This window comes from Phalacrocorax aristotelis, chromosome 5 (assembly GCF_949628215.1).
Source record: "Phalacrocorax aristotelis chromosome 5, bGulAri2.1, whole genome shotgun sequence".
NCBI lineage: Eukaryota > Metazoa > Chordata > Aves > Suliformes > Phalacrocoracidae > Phalacrocorax > Phalacrocorax aristotelis.
Window position 1 is genome coordinate 11,817,074 of NC_134280.1, and position 21,457 is coordinate 11,838,530.

The following is a 21,457-nucleotide window of genomic DNA, read 5'->3' on the forward strand; positions in this document are numbered from 1 at the left end:
AAAGAATGCAAAAAGGGATGTGAATCATTTAAAATGCCCTTTTCAAGAGCACATGGCTGTGCATCTTGGGAAAGCAGTGCATTTAATATTTATTTAATTCTTCAGGGGAAAATAATGGTTGGATTTAAGAACAAATGGATTTCAGAGGTGAGCTTGAAAAGCATGCAGGGATCTGCAACTCTATCCGGACCAAAAAAATAATGAGGCTGCTTTGTTTTTGCATACCCAGGTAACATCCACCTGAAAGAAGGGATACCATGGTGGTAGAATGCAGATGATGAAAGGATGCCTTAGTGATGGATACGTTTTAGCTTAGCACACTTTACTTGCCGTAAGTGACTGGAGGAAACAGGAAGGTCTGTAATATATGAGAAGATGGACTGGATGATAGAAGGGCTTCTTTTGGCCTTAGGCTTTGGGATCTGTGAGCAACAGCTAGTGGCACCCCAGTGGTGGCAAGGATGCTTTCGGGACCTGTTGGGCCATAAAGAAGACTTACTTTCTGCCCCTCTACTTCTTTCTGGTGATGCCCCACCTGGAGTAGTGTCCAGCTCTGGAGCCCTCAGCACAAGAAGGACATGGACCTGTTGGAGCGGGGCCAGAGGAGGCCACAAAAATGGTCCAAAGGCTGGAGCACCTCTCCTATGAGGAAAGGCTGAGAGTTGGGGTTGTTCAGCCTGGAGAAGAGAAGCTGCAGGGAGACCTTATTGCGGCCTTTCAGTACTGGAAGGGGGACTCTAGGAAAGATGGGGGCAACCTCTTCAGCAAGGCCTGTTGCGAGAGGACAAGGGGTGATGGTTTTAAACTAAAGGAGGGTAGATTTAGACTAGATATAAGGAAAAAAATTTTTACTATGATGGTAGTGAAACTGGAATGGGTTGCCCAGAGAGGTGGCAGATGCCCTATCCCTGGAAACATTCAAGGTCAGGTTGGGTGGGGCCCTGAGCAACGTGATCTAGTTGAAGATGTCCCTGCTCACTGCAGGGGGGTTGGACTAGAGGACCTCTAAAGGTCCCTTACAACCTAAACCATTCTATGATTCTATGATATGTTGTTCTCATTCTCCCAAGCAGCAAGCACAGCTCAAATGACTTACCTTCTTCTCTGTACTCCACAGTGTAGCCTGAAATGGTGCAATTGCCTGTACTGGATGGGGGTAGCCAGCGTAGGATCACAGAGGTGCAGCTTCTCTCCTGAGCAATGGGGCGATTTGGAGCAGCTGGGACACCTTGGGAAGAGAAAACAAGCACCAAGTCCAGCATCATGTCAGCAAGTGCTAGGGCTTTACTCTGCAGATCACATGTATCAGGTACATCAGGTCACTACGAGGCAGCTGCACCTTGCAGAGGGAGTGCTCTGGTTTATACTGGGTTACCAGCCCAACCAGAGGAAGGGCAATATCCTGGTCCTGTTCACCTACCACCACAGGTCTGAGACCTCCATACTAGCAGCTGGGAGAGAACCATGCCGCTTGCAAGCTCTGGTGCCTTGGCATGGTCTCACGGTACTACAGGGCAGGGGAATATCTTCTTGCTCACCACTGGTCAGCTGAACTGTGACGCCCCAGGGAGGTCCCTGTGAGAACAACCGGGAGGATTGCCCCTTGGGTGCAGAGGATCTATCTGAGCTCAGCTGCTGTAAAGGCACCCTTTTACCTTTTTACCTGTAAAGGCACCTTTTACCTGTAAAAGGAACCCTTTTATCTGCCGCCTTCTGCTGCTAATTTTTGCTCCAGCTCAAGACCTGATGTAAAACCCATGGAACTGAGGAAAACAAATATTCTCGTGGACTTCACCAAGCAGCGAGTGAGGTTCTGGAGGTGGGATGTCACCATGAAATGTCCAAAAATGACACAAGAAAGCCACTCAGAATGTTTCTGGGTGTATGGCACTTGGTATGTTTGGCAGCAGATTGACAAATGACCAGTAATTCTTCTGTGTTTTGCTCAGGGCTCCCTTCAGCACAGGAGTAGCTAGTGCAGCCGCTAACTTGCTTGGATAAATTGGGGAAATTATGTCTCTAGGGCAGTTTGTGAGACCAAATGAATGGAATTCTAAATGCTTGTGACACCCCTGCATCTGTAAGTCACCAGTTAGACATTAATCTCTGTGCCATCCCCTTCAACGCAGCACAGATCCCTTCCTGGAGCTGGAGGTCATTTCATATTCATTAGAATTAGATGGGTCACTAATTACAGTGCTGAGAATTCAGGCTCAGAGATGTGTCTCTGAGTTGAGTCACTGCAGAACAGTTCACCCAGGCCAAGCATTACACCTCCTCTGTCCCCTGCAGAGAAGGGGAGGCTGAAAATTGGTGTCACTGGATCCCAGGTCCCCCTGCTCAAGGCAGGCTCTAAAGCACAGAGCTCCCTGCAGGCAGCCAGGCATCATCCCCCCAGGAGCTTGGCAGCCCGAGGGAGCTCAGCTTTCCCCTGCCGATCTCACCGAGCCTCTGGGAAGCGGCGCTGCAAGCAGGATGCAGGAGCTGAACCAGTGCCAATGCATTTTCATTTCCCAGTTGTGATGCTTATGATCAGATGGCTTAATCAAGTGCAAAGAGTCTGCAATGCCTTCAGCCATCAGTGGGAGTCTTGGCTGAGGAATGGTTGTATGATTTTAATGTCTCAATTCACCTGGCACAGCTCCACGTCCAACTGCCTTTGCACCACCTATTCCTGTGTGCTCCCAGCCCCCACCAAGGGACCCCATACAGGAAAAATCCTGGGTGTTAAGGTCAGATGCACTACCTTGAACTTTGATGGTTGCAGAAGTTGACACAGTTCCATGTTCATTGGTTGCCACACAGGTGTAAATGCCGCTGTCCTGAGGCATCACGTTGCAGATCTTCAAGGTGAGCTCCCCAGAGTCACTGTGGAGGCAGGAAGCCCCGATTATAAAGCATTGCTTCACTTGCTAATGCTTTTTATACCAGTTCCTGTCCTGCCTCATTACAGACACCCATGCACACAAATCCTGCTAACTCATTTGAAGGACCATCCCTCCAGCAATCTGGTACCCAAACACAACCCCTCCATATGTCAGGATTAGGCTGTTAATGAAACCTTCGAGCAGAATGGTCCATATTGCCTGCCAGGCAAATCTACTTGTCTGCTGTGGCCTCGGAGGAGATGGGGAAGGATCACTCAGGCAGCAAGCAAAGTACAGGATCTGAACAGTTGCTGTGCCTGTCCAGAGCTGGATGCTTAGACTCCATATATTGGGAAAGATTTCCCGAGGCACATCTTTCCTATCTCGGGAGATGCTCAGTTGCTGTGCCTCTGCAGTTAAATCCAACACATGCCAGACAAACTGGGCTTCCTGCAGATGCAGAAGGCAGTCACACAGTGCAGGGTGCCTGACATTTCTGGGAAGCTTCAGACCCCTGGAGCATGTGCCATTGATCTGATGAGGCTGCCAGGCCCCCAGTCAGAAGGCTGGACATCTCACAACAGCTACAGATAAAGACCGTCAGCGCCAAGTTTGTGAAAGACATTCAATCTTTGGGCCAATCTGAGCAAATAAACAGCTCTATGGAGTCTAGTGAATTTATAGCAGGTGTGTACACAGTCACTCTGGTTTGCACATTGCAGTCTTCAATATGCAATTTAAGGGAGTTGGCCTGAATGAAAGGATTTTTCTTGTGTAACTGCTTTAGCTGTACTGGAGACCCAGCTTAGAGCCAACTATAAATTCCCTTGATGGCAAAGGTAGACTAGTTCTTGAATGCATAATCTATCAGAAACTGGAGAAGGACTTGGTTGCCAGTATAACTGCCTGGACGCTGCATCTTTTGCTGGTCTGACTATGCTGCTTTAAAACAGGATAGAAATAACCCCTTCCCCCACAGTACAGACACTCATGCCAGCAAGATTTGTAAGACAGCCACTGATCTGCTGGGCCTCTCCTTGGCCGGCAGTGTCTTCACTGAAAAACAAATAGGAGTAACAAGACAATACAAGTACTCATAGTGCACAGGGAGCCAATGCACAGGCGAAAGACTGTGATGGAAAACAGAACCCTGTACAGAAATATCCCCCCATCCCAAAGCCTAAAGATAAGGCACTAGCAATCTACTGAGTAATGGCTAAAAAGACAATTTTGGGTGCTCTGGGGTGGCTGCACAAGCCAATGGTCTCTGAAGGAAGCTCTTGTGCAGATGTAATTCTTTTTTTACTGAACATGTAAAATCCCTTCTCTCTCAGTGTTCATTTTTCACTCTCAGTGGCTTTGTACTCCCTGGATTCAGCTCAGCCTGAGCCAGAAGCACTGAAAAGTTTGCATGAAAGATTGCCTCCTGGAGTTTTCCACTGCAGTTTGGCCCAAATTGCTTATATAAGCTGCAGATGAGCATCCAGCAGCAGGCTGTTACCTGACCTGAATTCAACTCCAGATCTTTTCGGATCTTACCAGTGCTTGTTGTAAAGATGGTTTTCCTCACCCCTAGCCGAGCCAGGATCATCATGACAAGCATCTTTCTGTCAGAGCACAGCCAGATGTAGCCTTCCCAGGAGCACATGTAGGCTCTTCTACATGTGCTGAGGAAGGGCTCAGGAAGACTGCAGGAGTTACCACCTCTGCCCATGAGATGAGAAAAAGCCCAATGATATGGGTATTGCAAGACGGTGAGGGCTTGTTCTGCTCGACTCCCGTTACTACCACAGGTGAGCATGACATCAAACTCAAGCAGAGAACATGGAGGCAGTATTCACCAAACTGATGTTGGATACATTGATTGTTTGCAGCTGGCTCAGGAGGTCACGGCCTCCTGGGGCAGAGCACAACCAGAGAGCAAGCTCATGACTGCCAGCAACACACTCTGTGGATATAGTTTCTGTGGGAAACTATAGAACTACCAAAGCCCCAAAGTTTGATCCTTTCTAGCTAACCTGTGGTTCAGCAATGTGCCAGTACACCATGCCAGACTTGATTAACTGTATTTATAATGAGCCTTGTAGCCTGGCTCGTGCCGTATTTGAGGGCAACATGACCATCATGACCAGCTACGCTGGGATCCAAGGGCAGGACCTTACCAAGATGACACCGAGTAAGTGGCTGTGCTGTTGTCATTGTCAAGAATGTTTTGATCTGGTCCTTTCCAGGTTATTGTTGGTTTGGGCCGTCCACAGACTTTGCACTGCAGCATCACTGTGTCACCGAGCAGGCAGGTGATGTCCACTAATGGCACAAGAAACTCTGGAGCCACTGGGAAAAACACGGGAACACAAATATGACACCTTCTTTTAATCTACAGGAGAGGATGTTCCCTGTACAAGTCTAGAGAATACATTATGGGATCAACTATGGGATCTGGGTCCCAAACAGCTGGGGGTCCTGGGATTATGTTACCAAAACTCCCCCTTCACTAAAAGCCAGCCATCAGCAGCTCAGCAAAGGAGGTAGTGGGCACTGTCCACTCTCCCAGCTCTGTGCTCTGGCAGGAGGGCAAGACTTTGTGAAGGTAGGTTTGGGGTTTTGGTCTTGCCTGTGGCCCCAGGCTATCTAAGCCAAGCAGCCAGCAGAAGGACCACTTTCCTGGGGACTGAGCAGTGGAGGGCTGCCTTTGCTGTAAATGCTGATGGGTGCAGAGCATGCTGGTGCACCGGAGTAATTCAAAGCTGCTGACTTGCCCTTCTGTGCCAGTCGGTGCACAGTTATCCTTAACTTACCTTCTTGAATGAAATTGGGGTTGATTATCTGAAAAAAACAAAGAAATAAAAGTATTTATTTTTCTGGACAGTGACAGAGACATCTGGTTTCACAAGGTACCATGATGAACCTGACCAGAACTGCAGAAGCATTGACCAGTGGCTAATAACAACCTCTAAAAACCTGCAGATACAGCAGGCTTTAGTGACAACCAAACAAGCCTGTGCACGGCTGGGAAAGTAAATGGAAGCTACAGCTTCTTGAACTCTGATGAAGCATCACAGATAACAGCCACAGCACTAAGGCTGAGGAGGGCGCACATGCTTTCTCTTTGCTTGGGTGATAATGCTCAAGCCATTAATTCTTCCCAGAGGTGGTTTGTGCCCCCCCTGCCCCAGCTCCAGACCCACATCACACAGGGCCTGTAGCCACCACGCACCTGGGGCATCTCACCAGCACTCTGGCCACTAACGAGCTTTGGGGAGATGTCTTTTAACTTCTGCTCAGCTTCAGGAGAAAAAGCAAAGCACTAAATCAGAAATACCGCGTTCTTTTTGGCTACTGGCAAGTGTCAGTCCTGCAGCAACTCGTGGACCTTCACAACAACTAAAATTTCACTCATTTCATTGGACTACTGAAAACTTGAAACTAGTTTTGGATAACTCTCAGTTATCTAACTAGTTCGATAACTCTCAATTTATCTAGCTAGTTAATTGATCAAGTTAGCAAAGACTTGAAAAACTACTGTCTCTCCATGGCCTATATATGCCAAGTACCTCATGCAACCTGGAAGCAAAGTTGAGAAAAGCAAAGACAATGCCACTAAGTTCTTATACACAGCATCAACCCTAACTACATAGTGGTGTACAACAGTATAGAGGTTTTAGCCTCATTAACTATTTTAATAATCTCATAAGGCCTCGTTATCCAAAATCAAACTAAAACTTTTATATCAAGCACCATAAACACCAGTGTGGCTTATCTTGCCTTAAATATCTTTGTTACTATCTGTTTCTACGCCAATGAAGCAGTGACCTAATTTGTGGCTTGCCAAAGCTGATGGGATGTATTGCAGAGCCTCAGAAACTAGGCCACAATGCAGAAGCAGTAACCCTTCAAAATAGCATAGCTACGTCTCCAAGATTTATATTTATATTTTGGCTTTATAAATAGTTTTCCAAGGTGAACGGCTCAGGGTGCCATTCGAGGAGGCACTTGAGCATATTCAGGTTCATTTCGGTTTCATAGCCCTTCTTCATAGCCCTGGGCAAACCTCTGGTACCAGTACTGAGACCTCAGGGTCTGCTTTCCCCTGTCACCACCAGAAAGTCCAAATGAACCAGGCATAACATGGACTCACCACTCAGAAAGGTTCATTTTTTTTTCCCCATAGAAACATACCTTACATCAGCAAATACCTTGCCATCTGAGACTGAGACTATCCTTCGCCCTAGCAATAGGCAGAATTTGATCCTTTGGGACACATCTACAGCGAACACAATATTCACAGTACCGGCTCAAACAACTGGTCAATGCCACTGCTTTACACTCTGCACTCCACAAATGAGTAGGGGCTGCTGCTTTTGGGCAGAGCAGGTTTCAGCCCCTACCATGTAGCCAGTCAGTCTTAAAGGTCTATATCTGGTGGGCAAAAGTGTGATGGTTTGGACTCTCACATGATCCCAAGAGCACTGAGAATTCAAATGTTTCATTCCCAGCATCCTGGAAGGAGCCAACCTCTGACTACATCCCTGGAGAGGACTCTTTGAGCACTATTATTATAATTAGGGCTTCTTATATTTTAAAGCCATGTTGGGGGCACCTCTAAGGTGGGGAGGGTGCAGGACAGCATGCCACCCCCATGATGGCATGGCTTGGCTTGGCAGGCAGGAACCTGAGCAGGTAAGAGAGCCAGACAGATCTTCCTCCTCCTGGCTGCATCTCCTGGCCTTGGTTTCACTTGCAAAGCCCGAAGCCCCATCTGAAGGGTACAGCTGGGCACCAACGCCAGGATGTGGACCTCTGGCCAGCCACCCTGAGAGCCTCTGAGAGGGTCCAGGACCTACATATGGCCCCCTGGATCCCCTGGGCAGGAAGAAATTGGGGCGCAAGAGGGCACTGGATGAAGAAGAACATCTCTCCCACCTGTGCATGTGGAAAAGGAGAGATGGAGCTTCATGATTAAGTTGTATTACTCACACAGCACAGCAAAGGAAGAAAAATCTGTTCTGTGGATAACCACTGCTTGTCACTTTTCACTCAGTGAGACCATCTTATCAGCTAAGTAACCCCAGGCATCAGCTCATTTGCACATACATCATCATTTTTCTAGCTTTTGTCTTAACTGGAATACAACTCTATCCTCTCAAGCTCTCCCCTTTCTTCCCTGCAGCATGCACTAAATTCCGTTTTTATTCACTGATTTCCATCCTTGTAGGATTAGAGACTGGGAGAAAGAATGCTCTTAACACTTTGTATTAATGTTATAACTCTAAAGGATTCATTAGAAGATGCAGCTCCAATGTTGAATGTAAGAGATATATCTATAAATAAATAATGCTACATTTCTAAATGACTTCCAAGGCACAATAATTTATAATAATTGCCTTACCAATGTTTTTTTCCCCTGGCTCACCATGGGAATATCAGAAAGAAAATTACCTCTGCTAGATAATATTGGAAGACTCTATGAGTAAAATTTACATTTCTTTTGCTAAAACTTAATCTGTTAATTAATAAAATGTTACCTAACAACACCCCCCAGCCACGTTGCAGCTTTAGCCTGCTGTAAGCTTAGACAAAAATAAAAGCCTTTTTGCAAAGGAATGTTTAAGTGCTGTTGAAGTGATTTAATACATTACTTAATTAGGGAACAAGATTTGGTCTACTTTGAAGGAGGGGGGTCAAATGATGGGGTGGGAAGTGCAGGAATAAGGAAGCAAAGGTTCACAGCCAGAGCTGCAGCCAGAGGCCACTTCCGTTGGCTCACACGTCCGCTCCCAGGCCGGCCCCAGGGGTTCGCTGCCTCTCTCTGCAGGCTGGCCCGGTTTCCACGCTATGGGCGGATGGCAGAAGATGACAGACTCCACAGAGCTCTAGATTAAGTGCAAGACCTTTGGAGATGATTTCTTCATTTGCCAAAAAAGGTTTTTAATCTTGTGGGTAGAAAGGAGGCCTCCAGAGCATGGCCCCGCTGCCCTCGGAGGATGGGAGCTCACGTACTGCTTGTCTGCACAGCCTCCTGCCGGTGCTGGGGATGGTTTCCCTTACGGACGGACTTGCCACGTACCTCCCAGAGCCTCTTGAAAATGACGGTGTGTGCAAAAAGCTGGAAAATCTGTCAATATCCATGCAAGTAACTCTTCTCGATTTTATTCCTCTTTCTCCAGGCCTTCATAGAGAGATGAAAGCCAGACCGTGTTGCTCTGAAGAGCAGAAATCCCTGCCAGCAAGGGGCCCTGGGTGGGTGGCTGGTGAGCAGGGTATGGTATGTGCACTGAAATGGGGATTACGGGCAAGGAGTCTGCAGTCCCCCAGCAGCTGCCAAGGCTTGGGGGCCAGCATGCTGCACCCGCGGCACATGAAATGCCAGATGCTCGCATGGGCAACATGGTGGACTCCAAATCCAAGGGACTTCTCCCTTAGAGAAAAGGAGGTGAAAAACCACCCTCTCCACATGTTTTCCCCCTTTTAAAAGCCCCTGCTTGCCCTAGGGAGCACCCACACAAGCCAAAGGGCAGTGGTTGTGTTTGTGGGGGTGATGCAGGAGCCCTGCCTTTGGCACATCACTTACTCAGGGAATGCTCTGCACTGCTTTGAGATTACCAGGTGGAAAAAATCCACCCTGCTGGTTATGTGGCTTTTGTGGAGTTTTACATTTTTTTCTCTCTGAAAAGCAATGTAAGGCTCAGCCCTGAAACTCCACTCAGTCTGTAGTGGTTTGAACGAGGTTCTCACAGCCTGGCCCTCAGCCAAGCATCCCCAGCCATGGCAGCCATAAGCTGGGACTCACGCTGACAAAGGCTCTCTGAAGAAATCCCAGAGATCACCACCTGCACCACTGTGGCTGCCAGTCTGTCCTGGGAGTGAACAAACTCATGGGGATGGAACTACCCAGTGCAAAAACTTCTCACACCATCTTCAGCATCACTCCACACCAGGCAAATGCAAACCCTAAGGGATGAAAGTGGGTTGGCAATGCAGTCACTCCTTAGGTAAGAAACACCAGCTCATTTTTCTAGGGACATAAATTTAGTTGAAATGAGATAGATTTATCTTTTTCATTGGATGAAATACCTGTACCCTGGTCCAGGGTAGGTGAAAACTTGTTACACTCCCTCTGTGGCCAGGAGAGTTTCTGTTTCCCATTCAATGATGGCTGAAAATGGAAACCCCACACAAGGTAACAGAGGCAGACCATGAAATGGCCTCTGCTCAAGTGATGTGGGGTCTAACACTAACCAGGCAAAGACAGGGACCTGGAGGGAGCGGGGGTGAGAGAAAAAAATGGGAGGACAGCTTGTTATTCAATAAAAAAGCCAGAAATAGACCTCGCTTCTCCTGCCTCCAGCCTGTGCTGTTTCAGGGCTTAAATCAAGAAAGGCACAAAAAGTACGTACTTGAATGCATTTGTGGACCTGCAGAGATCTAAGAGGCTTAGATCTAAGTGACTTAAGTGTAACAGTCAGGCTTTAGAAAAGCAGCATAGGTGCTGCACCCGGCAACTCAGTTCTTTGCAGTACTGGGCCACTTTCTTACTGTTTTGTTAAGCTCATGTTATAAAGATAGAAAGGCATCTGCAGCAGTAGCAGCAAAGGCCTCTGGCAAAGTGTCACTGACTGCCCTAATTCTTAGCAACAGCTCATCTTTCAATTCTGCACATATGCTGTATTTGGTGGGGAGAAAGAAATCATTCTGCAATGCCAACGGCCAAGCCTGAGACACTCTGCAAACGCAGCTTGGCTGCCTGTGGGGGCTTCTTGCCTGGGCCAGGGTTTGCTTCTCTGTTGCAGAGGTGTCCTCACCATGCCTAACCCACCTCCCTGGAGGAGATTTGAGCCCAGCCCAGATGCATTCAGTGCACAGAAGGCCCCAGCGGATGCCCAGATTTTTCCAATGGCACATTTCAGTCCTCTTTTAAGGGACTGCATCAGAAACAGGAGTCAGAATATTTTTTCCCCCAAAGCATAAAGCTAGGCTGCAAACCAAGTCCTCTGTAATAAGATCCATGCTTTATCTAAACGGTAGAGGGCATGTTTACTCCAAGACAAACAGCTCAGCATTTTTCAAACACTTCATGGTACTTCTTGTTCACCGTGTTAAAATAAATTATTGACACATTTGCACATGCTGGTAGTGGGGTCAGCAGCATGTTCCTTGCTTCCTCACTCAAAAAAAAAACCCCAACTTAATGATTCTCAGAAAAAAATGAAATTAATTATAGGGGAGTTAAGCCAACTCTAACTTGTAGGAAAAGATCTATCAAAATATCTTTGACTAGGTCAACTTTTACTTTGAGACTTTTGGTGGGGACAAGCTCACAGTGTCACCAGACTCCCCTCCCCCAAAAAAGAAATTAACAAGCTAAATTTCTTGATAAAAGGAGCAAATAAGGATCCTGCTACACATGGATAGATACCATGAAAGGGAAAATTGAATTTAAAATGGGAGAATGGTATCTGACGAAACATCCCATGGCATCAGACTTTTGGTGGGGATGTGGGATGCCTTCTGGCACCCAGTGTGTATGGATGGGGTCAGCTGCCTTTGAGACTGACGGAGAAGCCACAAGGGATGCTGACTGTTCTACATGCCTCCGCGCAAAGCAGAAGTCCTCTTGCCCTCAGCACGCCCTTGCTGAGAGGCCCTAATGGCTGGTATGCTTCAAGAGCTGTAGCTGTGGGGTGTCTCTGGTACTCCAAGCACCATGTTGTAGCACTCTACCCCCTTCTGCAGATGAAGTAGGTCTCTTCCTCCTCTTCCAAAAGCTAAACCACAGCACCTGCGCTGCCAGCTCAGGCTATGTCACACCTGATGAGCCACGTTCCTACTTGGTCTCAGCAATGCCTGCCCACTCAGGGCAGCAGGACAGCCCACGGGCAGAAGGGCAGTGGTGTCGCCCATGGAGGCCACTCCATGGACATATGGGCGGTTCTCAGGATTGTACTTGTTCACAATGTGATAACAGTCCAGGAAAGGCTTTCTTATCAGTATTGTACAAGATCTCACAAAGACAGTATGTTAGATCTGCTCTGGAGATGGACAGCTCAAGGCAGGGCGTGAAGGCATTTGGCGAAAGCACTTGGGAATTCTTGGCCTGAGCTGAGTGCTGACTTGGAGCCAATGCTGTATCCACTGAACCATTACTTACTCAACCATTTGGACTGTGGGGTTGCTAACACAATATTCTTCCCTACAGTATGTATCCTAGTTCTTATCTTGCTCTAAATGCCTCTGAGTACTTCTTAACATGCTAAAGTGTCGTAACTGGAAAAAAAAAAAAAAAGATTATGAAACCCAGCTTACATACCGTGGCAATAGCCAAGCTCACTAATCTAATGATGGCACTTCCACTGACTCAGGGTGGGCCGCGACTTCATCCCTTCTTTGCACAGCTAAGAAACTGGAACAAACGTTAGACACTTGGTGACAACTGTGTGTTGGTCAGGATTACTTGTAACACAGTGCAGGCTGGAGTCACGCTGGGCGAAACAAGATGTCTGGAGCCATCAGATCCCTACATGTGAGGTCCACCCCAAAGCCTTGAAGGGCTGCTGCTGAATTAAGTGAGGTTTAGGTCAGTAAGGTCTTCTGACTGCTGAAAGGACAGTCACTTAGACAAGAGAGGTAGCCTGATGGCATCTGCGCAGCTGACTTATGACCCTGTCAGCAACAGCGAAACCTCATGAGATGTTACAACACAGAAATGTAGGACAATTAGTTGTGTCATTGTCCAGGACCCCAGACTTGGGTGTGGACAATATTTACTGATTCACAAGGGCATACACCTTCTACCCAGAAGCAGAGCTGCCTGTCCCTGTACAATTAGCTACAGACATGTGGAAAGGGAGTCGCTGATCTTCCTTAAATACAGGTTACTCCTATCCCTCACATGGCTACACAGGCGCCTTAAGTGCCTGCTCCTATACTCACATGCCTAACAGGTGAGTTTGCTCCGTCTGTTTTGTGAACCAACAGTGCAAGGCAGAAAACGGGGGGGGGGGGGGGGGGGGGGGGGGCGGGGAATTGCTTCCATCCTTGTGAGCTTTCATTACTTATTAATAAAGAGAAAATAAACAGCCACCAAGAGATACTATTTCTATTCATCATTACAATGAATGGAAAGTTCTCCAGGACCAGCATGTCCCTGTGTAGGCAAAAACACAGGAATAACATTTTAGCTCTTTTAAACAGTCACCCAGTATTTAAGTTTCCTGCTCTCACTATGTATGTTCATCACATTTCTTTCTTTTTATGTTTCCCCTTGAAACAAAACAAAGCCAAAGCGCTTCAGAAATCTGGAATCTACTGCACAGATTTGTAGTCTAGTGGTATTTTATAAACAGCGAGCAAAGCTGAAAGACCACAGTAGCTGTGGGACATCATGGACACTACGGCCAGCTTACCAACCTCTTGAGCAGGGAGTAGGCTGGAAGTAAATTGCACTGACATTTCCAAGTAATTAATAGGGCTGCTTTGTATTTAGAGGCTGCTGTCTCTGTTCCAGCACTGGGTGCATGTTCTCATGCATGATGAGAGGAAGAGGGATATCAGGGGTGACAGTCCTATAAGAGAAGCCAGGTGACTTGCCCTGTTATTACATGACTGTAGTAACAGCTACAGACAACCCCTCCTTAATGACACAGGTAGGGCCTCATGCACCTTTAAATGTTGATGGCCAGGACACAGCTCTCCTACCAACTCTCCCAGTGTCTATAAAATTGGTCATGAGCTGTGCCAGGTGTGAGGACAAGGTCTTCCTTCTCCTTGGGCAGCCAAGTCTCCAGCTCACCTGGGAGCTCACCAGCAGCTCCGCTGGGATGTACCATGCTGAGTAGGGAAAGGAAAACCAGGTGAACTACTGATTTTCAGTGCACACACAGGTCGAGGTGGAGGGGTAGCACAGCTGTTTAAGAATTATTTAAGCCTAAAACACAAAGCCTAAAAGACCCAGTGAAGAGCCCTCAACCAGGATCTGGCAGAGGAAGAAGCTTGCCTTGCCTCCATTTTAATGAGAAAATACTTTAGCTCCCAAGGCCTTAATATAGTCCATTTCTCAACATGGTTGAAAAGGAGCATGAAAACACTCATAATAAAGGGAAAGGGAGAACAACTGTGCCTTCCAGTAGCGAATACCCCAGATCTTTACAGACTAGACTTCCCCATGGCTGCTTCTAGGGCTGTTTCCCTCATCAGCATTTTAGCAACCTGCCCTTGCTCTGCTCCTTCTGGATGACTTTGTTTCATTTATTGGCAATCCCTCCCCCGTGACATTTGTTAGCTGGGCCACCGAGCTGACTGCACTCACTCTAGGCTGCAGATGTACTAAAACCAGCACAAGGTGAGGGCTGTGCTGCTCCTTGCAGGGCAGTGTCACCTTAGGTTGGTGTTAAGTCACGCCCAAAATTGAACTCCCTCTGCCATTTTAAATATTTGCTCAGCCCCAGAGAGTTTTGCTCAGAGGCAGACTTGAGCTTTCCAAGCCATGAGGAACATTGTGGCTCCTGCGGACTGCAGTGCAGTGCAGTGACACTGTTGCCTCTGGTAAGTGACCTGGAAGATGCAGGACAGGGTTTCTGAGTGTAAATCAAGTCACATACCAGGCACATAGTTACTCCCCAAGTAGCAACTTCATACCACAGCCAAGACTTCAAATTAGTGTCTTTTGGTTTAAATAGAAAGGGTTACCCCTTGAACTGAGGAGCAGGCAAGAACAGTAGACTGTACTGTGGCTATAAAACCAAATCAAACAAACAAAAAACCCCACGGGAACATGCCAGAACTGACTAGCAATGCTGACAGTGTAAGGACTCCACTGACAATTTTAAAACATCTGGTTTTCGTCCTATTGAGCAAAATCAAAACACAGAAATCCTCTGCAAAAAACCCAGTAATTCTCACCCAGCTCTGCACATTATGCCTGTATCTCAGCCACGTTTTACTCCACAGGGCAATTTCCAATGATCTAAAGCTTACACAGACTTATGTGCTACATCTAGGCACCACCTTATAACAAATACATATACTTGTTGTTACCTGTGATTGGCAAAATGCTCTTTGAAAATGCAAACACACTCCTGAGAATAATGCAGCTTTAGCGGTAAGCACCATTCAATCTCCAGGATGTCAGCTGGGTCAAAAGCTTTCCTTTAGTACACATCCTCTTCTCAAAGATGTGTTTATTGACGCCAACACAATCAAAATAAAAGAGACCCTTCAGGTTAATAGCCGAGATGGTGCATCTCAGTACACTTATCCCTCTTTTTTTTTTTTCCTCCAGGAGGAAGAGCAGCTTTCTTTCGCAGGATGTTTATAGTGCAGCCTGGCTGACAGCATCCCAGAGATCTCCTAGGACATGCAGATATCCTTGTTCTCAATGACCTGCCCTGTCATCTCCACAAACCACTTATGTCTCTCTGCCCCTTGTCTTTGCCTGTTTCAGTAGGAAGCTCTTTCAGCCGTGGTACAACATATACAAATGCTTGGTGCAGTCACAATACACAGAAAAAAATGGGTCCTGCAAGTTATTAATTGAGGAGAATCAGATATATAACTCTTAGGATTTTAAGCTCCTTCAGGTTCTCTCAACAAGGCATGTCTTGGTCAATCCACTAGAATTGGTGGTTTCACACTTGTGTGATGCATCACAGGTTGCATCCACCTATCTGCATCAGCCTTGTCTGTGACAGGTATACATTAATGCAACCAGTTTTACCATTCTCTTTCAGTACCTTATAGAAATGCAGTTTCCCACTCTACTAGGAGAAAAAAGAGACATTGTCTTTTCTGATCTCCTAGGTAAAGCACTAGTTGTATTTGCTCCAGTGATTTATAACACAAGCCTGACTAGCAGCTCAGCACGTATTGCCAGGGCAAGGGGTGTTTGTAATATAGAAAGCTGCTATGTTTATCGGCAGTTGACATGCATGGCATGCATTATCTCATTGAATGAAGTCCCGGGTGGGAAACAGTGACTGAGGGTGGCTATGTGAGCCTCCAGCTCAGCAGGAGCTTGATCCTCAGCTTCCTCCACTGCTCCCATCACAATGGCAGCTCAAGCTCCAGTTCACCGCTTGGCAAAACCAGAACTGGTGTTTTGTGTGACTCACACTTCATTGGCACATATGTCCATGAGTGATACAGACCCACCAGCTCCCCTTTCAGCAAAGGCATTTCAAAATGGGCACATGTTCTTGGAAAAAAAATAATCACAAGGATAATTGTCTCTACCTCCATGCTAGTATTGGGGTCAAGGTCATCACACTCTGATTCCTCTGAGCTGTTTGTCTCCTTGTTTGGCAGCATGAAGAGGAAGAAAGAGAACAAGAGATTAGAAGAAAGATTGGTTAGACAGAGCAGAGCCGTACAGGAGTTATGAGCAGCATGGAAATGGGTAACAGTACAGAAAATGCTCTAAAAAACCAAACAGAAAACAAAATGACAACAAAAAAGGGGAAGCAAAGGCAAAGACATGCTTTTGCCAAAGAAGAGGCAGTGATTCTGCAAGATGTTTGGGTAGTAAACACAGCGAGGAAGCAACAGGAGGAAGAACTGTGGCCACCATGCTGGAACAACTGCTTCCCTCAGGCCCAGTCCTTCCCCGGCTGAGTGCAGGGCTGCAGGGTGGCTGCGCAGTGGGTGCGACGGGCGCCCGGGTTGCAGTGGCAGGCTTCCTCCCTTTGCACATGCCATGGCTATTTCACTAGGCTTACAAGACAGAAAGCCTCTGCAAAGGAAAACACTTAATCATGGGCTATTCCTGGAGAGGGGTGGATCCAAAGGACATGCTCAAGTGCTTTCCTGAATCAAGGCTGGGCTTTGGTTGTGACAAAATCACAACAAGTGTTTGCTTGCCTCTGTTGGGAGGGAAAGCCCCAGATTAGTCCTGAGCAGGCCTCATGGTCGGTTTATAGGGATGGATCCTCTGAATTGGAGCACAGTAGTCAGGCACCCAGAGCAGAAGATGGAGCTTAACCCCACAGTTCTCAACCTTTTCCATACTGGGAGATCTCAGAGAGAGAGAGACAGACACAGACACACACACAGACACACACACACACAGACATACACGAGACCCTCTCCTGGCAAGACAGAGTCAGCATCCCTGCCCTGTCTGATAATATGGAAAGAAAAAGAACATTGAGACCATCTCCCCAGACCAAAAATCTTAAGCATCTCAAGGTTGAGAACCCCTTATCTTAAGATGTGCAGAAATATTGGCCTAAAGAAAACTCATCAACTTCAGCAAGGCCATTGGCTCACCCAGTGGCTTTCTCACTGCTGCAGCTGCTCCGATGGAGCTGCAGGTTGGGCTAGATCAGAGGTCAGTAAATCATTATTGTCCCAATTTTAAGAACAGTTATGTATATAGTTGGTCTTTTTAATGAAGATTACTTACTTGCATTTGGGATGCCAGGAAAAAGAAAACGAAAAACAAAGGCTGCATTTTATCTTGCATGCAAAAATCCTGCTAAAATGGATACTACAAAAAAGAAAAAAAAGATAACTGAAGTGGAAAAAAAACCAAAAAACAAACCCAAAATCGCTGCTCCCTCCCTCTCTCAGGAGAGGATGCTATAGGGGGTGAAAAGGATGGGAAGCAGGAGAGCAGCACACAGCTTTCAGATGGCCTTACTCACTTTAACAGAGACTTTGTTCCCCAGAATATCCTTGGATTTACGTGGCCCATTGGCTTCATTTTTGCCACTGCTCTCCTTTTCCGCCCGCTTTCTCATGCGCAGGGTATGCCATGAACATGACTTCCTGTTGTACCAAAAAACGCAGAAATCAAATGGCAAATCATAGCAGGAAGGAAGGATTTGGAAAGGGGAACCAGCATCCACACTTGCGATTACTGCAGTTCCCTAGAAGGTGAAAGCCACTGGCAGTAGGCCTATCTCAATCTGAGCAATGAGAGTTGAAGTTAAAAACCAAACCAAACAGCTCTGCGAAGCAGATGTTGTGCCACACTTGCTGTTTAAATGCATGGAGCAGGAAAAAAATGCCCATGATAGAAGCAGGCAACTAGAACTTGGTCATCTGGTTGCAGGGACTTTGTCTTGCATTGCCACAAATCAGAATTTATTTTATTTTTGCCATACTTAAAAGGTCAATTCAGTCCTCAGCCTTGTTGGTTAAAAGCAGTGAAACAAATGTAAATACAGGAGAACGGTCTTAATAGATTACTCAGTAGAGCAAATAAAACAAAATAAAGAAAGTCAAGGTGTTGCTCCCTACATGTTGCTCAGAACATGAATAGCTCAACAAATAGGAGCTACATCATTAACTTTCCACGAGATAACTGATTTCCTAGAATCCTCTGCCTCTCAAGACCAAGAATTTCCCATTTGATTTTGCCAATCCAGTTAGAGAGGACATCAGTCAGTCCATGGTTTTTAGCTAGCATCACAGCAGGCACGATTTCCAGTACACTTTTCACCCCTCATTACTGCTTCTGTGACCTTACTCTTGGGGGGGGGGGGGGGGGAAAGACCATGTCACCCTTTGTAAGAGCAATGCCGTGTTGACAACAGAAATTGCATATCAAAGCAGACGTAATCAAATTAAGAAAAAACCAAAACAGTTCTTAATATGGATTTCAATTGGTTTAAATAGTGGACAGGTTGGGGAGGATTTGGGAAGGGGTATGTTGTCCAAAGCAGAAAGCTCTCAAAACAGCAGTGTGATGAGCTGGGATCCAGGTTGAAAGCATCTGCCCACCTTTAAGTCATGCAAATTTGATTTGCATGTTTAAGCCCAATGTTTGGCACATGTCCCGTCTACAGTACCTTGATACATTTTACAAAGCAAGTTGCATGTAATCCAACGATCACCTACGATGCCAATAAAATGCAGTATGTTAGCAAAGTAGGACTCAAAGGATGCCCCACACAGACGACGCTCCCCCATAAACAGTGCGTCTGATTCTTAAGCGTTTTTTGGTTATACTTCAGCACCTGATGGGAGCTGTACAATGGCTCAAATTAAAGGAAAAAGTAAACTAACAGCCTCCCACCATCTGGCTGCCACCGACACAAGACTGAACTGGGTCATATTGACTGTTTTTGCAACCAGGATTAGTGTCTCCACTGCCAACAGCTGGCATGGGCAGTCATGTTTGAGCACAAGGAGCACCAGAGCACCCTGCACTTCTCAGCTGGACAGTAAGTACTGTCTGATATTTGGGCATCTCTGGAGAAGGCCCACATTAGATGTGCAGAGCAGGGGAAGTTATCCAACACTTCAGGACTGTTACGTTTTTCTTTTTAGGATATGGTAAGAGTCAAGGACATGGCTGATGGACTCCCTGACCTATCGGTGAATAATACATGGTGACAACACTACTGGATTGACCACATATTTTGTGCACAGTATTTGTCAACAGAAGAAACAGTTTTATTACTCAAACTAATTAGTCAATATGATCTGGCAGACTAGACAGGGCTGAAGATAATAGCTGCTCCAGGTCGTTTTATACCCACAGGACTTCTATTATTCAAGCAACTTTTTGGTTTCAGGGTTGTTTTAGCTGTTTGAGTCTGAAAACATGTTTTAAGGCTTTAAATCTCACTGCAGTGAGAAAGAGAGAAATGCAATGCATGCATCTTTCAATTTTGTTACACCTTCCTGGCTGCAATTCATATGACTACATAATTTGATGCAGAATTTGACTGTACAGCTGCCATGAAATTGGAGTCTTTACCAGGAGCCTGGTGCCATGGATGAATGTAAGGGCGTGTGGTTGCATATCATAGTTAGAGAGGAACCTGGGAATGGCCGTGGCAGATGTGCAAGAGACATGCTTAGCAATTCCTTTGGCTTGACATGCAATTCATAGTAGCATTCATTACTGACTGACAGGTAAAGTCATTTCTCTTAACTGAAACTGCAGCAGAGTTCAAATTATTATTTTTAGTGAATCTGTTGCAAAATTTTTCCTCGTGTTCAATTCTGCGCCTCGAGGTACTCATGTAAGGTTACACAATTTGTAGCATACATCATGCATTACCATCTAGTCATTTTAGATGTTAAAAGAAATCAACAGGTATTACTGAAAAGAGGGTTGTACCTTCTGTATTTAATACCAAAAAACCACTTTCTTGCATTAGTCATTTCAGACTGACAAATTTCTAAAAATCAGAAAAGAAAAATATATATCTACACATTTGTTAAATAAACAATAAAATGTTATAAACAGAAAAAAAAACGAAAACCAAAAAAGGGTCAAACTAGTTCTTTTACCTCATTAAAACATGCTCATGGTGAAAATTTTATTTTACATATTTAAAATAGTACATTTAAAATTAGTTACATTACAGGTACAATGATGGACATTGCGACTATCCATTATATTGCACAACCTGACTTCATCAATATGAGTTTGTTTCTTTTCTTTTTTTTTTTTTAAATAGTGCAAAATACTTTATACAGGAATGTACTTGGATGGGGGTCTTGCGAACAGAAAAATATATTACAAAAGTTACTGCGAACAGAAAACAAAACAAAACACAAAATAAAAAAAAAGATACAAGCTGTACAAGGAAATTGCCATAGACAACAAAATCTCTCCTCCTTGAGAAGTGAACCTCAGTCCAACACAGGGCCTGGATTTTTTTGTGGGGTTTTTTTTGCTAGATGCTGTTATAACCAATATATAGATTAGTAACTTAATACAACATAAATATAAGTCCAGTCCAAGCAGGTCCATGTTGGTGTAAAATGGTGTAATGTAAAACATATCTTTAACCGCCTATGGTTTTATTTCTCTCCAAAATACAAACAAAACCCCACAAAATGAAAATAGGCAAAACCCGAGCTATCCACCATGGCTGCCCGACGCTGTGGATTGACCACTCAGCTTGTTCCAATGGCACTGTAGATAAAAATCAGCAGGAATTCCCTACCATTTGGATTTGTTTATTTTTATTTTTTTTTCCTCAAAAAATCCACATAGTGCTCCCAGCGAAGCCAACATGGCACTTACTTGATGCTTCCGTCGCTATTATCTGTAGTGGATTTAGTGAGGGGAGCCAAGATATTGCCGGGGATCCATCCTTCAGCGGCCGGAGAGTGGTCGTTTGCAGGCTGGTACACCAGGAACATGTTCTGCTGGTTGACAGCAAGGATCTGAACCACCTCTCCTTGATTCACACAGATCTCATCCTCCTTCAGTGCATAGTAATCTTTAACCACCACCATGGAAGAGGTCCCATTGCACCCTCCCAAATCAGTCTGTGAAAACGGACACAACAGAAACCGGTGAGCAGGCAGCGCTGAGGAACCTGCCTTTTCCAGCAGCAATCCCACCACTTCATTTCCAGTCTAACTGTACCAGGGAAAAAGATACAAACCACTTGAAGTTCACATTGGTAGAAAAGGATTTTAAGGATCTGAAAGGTGGCAGTAATGTGATATGAACCAGCTTCCTTTTTCATACTAGATTTCACAGATGCTAGTGCATCAGTGCCCCAGCCATGTTCTCTTTTCTATGGTTTTACAGATGAAAGATCTGTGCTGAGCCAAATGTGGGGAGAGACCAACAAAGGCTCAACATTAGAAACTGAAAGAATACTTACACATCTCATGATCCTAAA

The 21,457-nt window shown here is 45.7% G+C and overlaps 1 protein-coding gene across 5 annotated transcripts in view; it reads right to left on the reverse strand.

The window, feature by feature from the left end:
• The window catches only part of KALRN (kalirin RhoGEF kinase), a 519,314-nt gene that overhangs the window by 7,796 nt on the left and 490,061 nt on the right, over window positions 1-21,457 (reverse strand). For 3 of the 5 annotated variants that reach the window (XM_075093013.1, XM_075093012.1, XM_075093011.1), the window contains exon 49: window positions 19,912-21,189. In XM_075093013.1, the coding sequence (XP_074949114.1) occupies window positions 21,175-21,189 (15 nt within the window). In that variant the 3' untranslated portion in view covers window positions 19,912-21,174. Of the gene's footprint in view, window positions 1-1,096; window positions 1,229-2,746; window positions 2,869-5,029; window positions 5,202-5,665; window positions 5,694-16,094; window positions 16,155-17,503; window positions 17,628-19,911; window positions 21,190-21,457 lie in introns of those variants that run through there. The other 2 variants (XM_075093010.1, XM_075093015.1) reach the window with 2 other exon arrangements.